The sequence below is a fragment of the Acanthisitta chloris genome, unplaced genomic scaffold (assembly GCF_000695815.1).
Source record: "Acanthisitta chloris isolate BGI_N310 unplaced genomic scaffold, ASM69581v1 scaffold14095, whole genome shotgun sequence".
NCBI classification, from domain to species: Eukaryota; Metazoa; Chordata; class Aves; order Passeriformes; family Acanthisittidae; genus Acanthisitta; species Acanthisitta chloris.
Window position 1 is genome coordinate 22,821 of NW_008674368.1, and position 2,976 is coordinate 25,796.

Here is a 2,976-nt window from a genome sequence, read left to right on the forward strand (position 1 = left end):
TGCCCAGAGAAGCTGTGGCTGCCCCATCCCTGGAAGTGTTCCAGGCCAGACTGGATGGGGCTTGGAGCAACCTAGTCTAGTGGGAGGTGCCCCTGCCCATGGCACGGGATTGGCATGAGATGATCTTGAAGGTCCTTTCTAACCCAGACTATCCTAAAATTCAAAGCAATGAATGAACTGCCACAGGTCTGTGCTGTTTCTCCCAGAACTCACTGGGCATTTGCTCAAAGCTTTCAGTGTTCTCTTCTGACAGATCCTGAAGAAGCTGAAGGGCCTTGCCTTGGAGACTGAAGCTGAGCTGGAGAGACAGGATGAAGCCCTGGATTCCATCACTACCTCTGTGGATCGCACCACACTCAACATCCACAAGCAGAACCGCAGGATAAAGAAGCTAACGTAGCTCCCAGGAGCTGGTGGGAATGGGAATGTGAGGAACAGGAGGATCAAGGATCTGGATTCTGCAAGCCTCTTTCTTTCATAGGCACTTGGATTGCCTGAGAGGTGTTTGTGACGTTGTCTGGAATCCTGTGCTGCTGGTGTCAAGTTCCTGAGTGGTTTGAGAGTGTTTCCAGGTTTGGATGATGTTAGGAGGCTGTTTTAGGATGAGAACAGTGAAGATTTAATTGAGGTTAAACAACAACAGTGAATTTTTGAGTTCAGATAATCTGTAGACATGAAGGAATGTGATAGAATGTGACTCAACTTTTCTGTGCTTTTTTATGTCAACTTTTCTGTGCTTTTTTATGTTGCTGCTTTTGGAAGTTCTAGGGTTTTTTAGGGAAAGGAACTGCGTATGAGGCCACTTGAGATGATTATTCATTCCCTGTCAGGGTCTTTCTTTAAAACACTAAATAGGTGCACTAAGGGCCATGTGTCCATCTGCAAATCATTGAGGCTTTTTGGAGGAAGTGAATGATGAGGAGACCCAATGATGGTGAGAAAACCTTCTGTTCCCTCAGCAAATAGATTGAACAGGTTACATTCATCTAAATTAAATTTATCTAAATGAACCTGTCTTTAATATACCCCAAGATTTAATAAGAGTCCTGAAGACTTGGTTACAGCTGAAAACACCTGATGGTTGTGATTGTACAAATCTCTCTCTTGTGGCTTTGATTTATTTGCACTAAGTGGTGATGAAACATTTCAAGACTTAGAGGCTTGAATTTCTTAACTAAAAGGGAATTGGTGTCTTAATAGTTCTGTTGAGTTTCCAGTTGGCTCTAGTACGAGCACAGGACAGCAGAGACCTCCCCCCCCAACCCAAATTGTTGATACTATATAGGAGAGATTTCAGATAATCCATGGAGAACTCTCATTTCATCAATTCCTCCACTTTAGCAGCTATTTTATTTCGAAGTAGCTGTTGGAGTATGTCAATTTTTAATTGTTTATGTCTTTTTTTAAGTGTTTTTAATTTATATTCTTGTCTTGCTTTCAAATCCAACATTTTGGTGCAATATTTATTCCTATAAAGCTTCCAAGTGTCTATCCCACTAAGAGCTGCTGTGAAATTTACTTGTTTCAGCCTAATTTTGAAAGACAGGGACAGTAAATCATGTAGAGAAGTTGTTTGCAAGCTCTTCCTCTCCCTTGGTTTGTATTCCTTCATCCTATTCCAGCCCCAGTTGTTCCTGGCATGCACTTTACTTGCTGAATATGGTGATGATTCTGCCTAAATAAGCTATTTACCGTGAAATACATCATTATCTAGGCTTCTCCTGGTGTTCCTCATACCCAAATCACTGGTGGTTTACTGTGAAATGAAAGATCTGTTTACACAACTAATTATTTCCTGGATTTTAAAGGCTCTTTTGCCCCAAATCTGTGTTAACTGAACCTGGGATTGAATCTTGGAGCTGAATGAATCCAACTCTGCCTTGCCAAACAGAAATATTCATCACTTTAGCATTGAGTTTAGAATTCTTTGTGCCATATTTTGCATTGTTGTGGGTTTTAGCACCAACTGTTGCACCTGACTCAGTATTTTGTGGATTTTATTAGTCCAACATGTCCCAAAGAATGGAATATACTTTGTAAGAAGTGACCCAACCTCAAGCTGTATATTAGCTGAATTTCATGTGCCAGGAGGACTTTCCATCTGTAATTCCTTCTTATTAAATATCTTGGAATAGTGATTTTGTCTCTTGTATTCACTTGAGAAGTTGCAGGAAAAATCCCCTTATCCATCCCCTTATCCATCCCCTTATCCATCCCCTTATCCGTCCCCTTATCCTCTGAAACTGGATTTAATGTAACACTTGTTGTAGGGTTGGGGGGTAGGATAGGCTTATTTGTATTTAAAACAAAGAGGGAAAATGATAACTGGTGGAATATTATCAATGGGAATAGTAACTGGATGATGAGTGGCAGCACAGGGATACGCAATCCTGGAGACTGTGATGTCAGAGCTGCTCCAGCTCTTGGAGAAGGGACTACAAACTGCTGGGACATGTCAGGATTTGAAGAGCTTTTTGGTACATAAAGATTTTGCTCTGATTAATGCTTCTCTTATTATGTACTAACATAGCTCTGATTGCCAAAAATGCTTGGAGCTTCCCAAATTCCCTCCCATCTTAGTCTGGTGTTCCAACATGGAAAATGGGGATGAAGATGTCATTAAGAGACATAAGGAATAACCTAATCAAAGAGATTCTAACCTAAAAAATAAGGAGGTTTTACTTGGAAGAAAAGCTTTTCAGCTCCTGCAAAACAGTAGCAGATTGTCCTGCCCCATATGGTGCGGATGATTGAATTCTCTGGATATAAATATCTTCCTTTTTAGGAGTTTGAATGTCTTCTGTGGCTTAAACTACACCTTTTGCAATGCTCAGACGAGTGGTGGAAGGAACTTTTGGGGGTAATTAATTCTGTAACTTGACCAAAGCCTCCTACTAGCTGTAGGAGCCACTGCTTGGAAACCACTGGAATGCTCTTCCCAGCAGGGAAGTGTTGAAGCCTGGCTCTGGAAAGAGT

General features: G+C 41.2%; 1 protein-coding gene across 1 annotated transcript in view; it reads left to right on the forward strand.

Annotated features, from left to right (window-relative positions):
* Positions 1–400, forward strand: part of SNAP47 (synaptosomal-associated protein, 47kDa) — a 16,128-nt gene extending 15,728 nt beyond the window's left edge. Inside the window, exon 4 of the mRNA XM_009075314.1 lies at positions 254–400. Within this exon, the coding sequence (XP_009073562.1) occupies positions 254–400 (147 nt within the window). The remainder of the gene's footprint in view (positions 1–253) is intronic.
* The last annotated feature ends 2,576 nt before the right edge of the window (positions 401–2,976 follow it).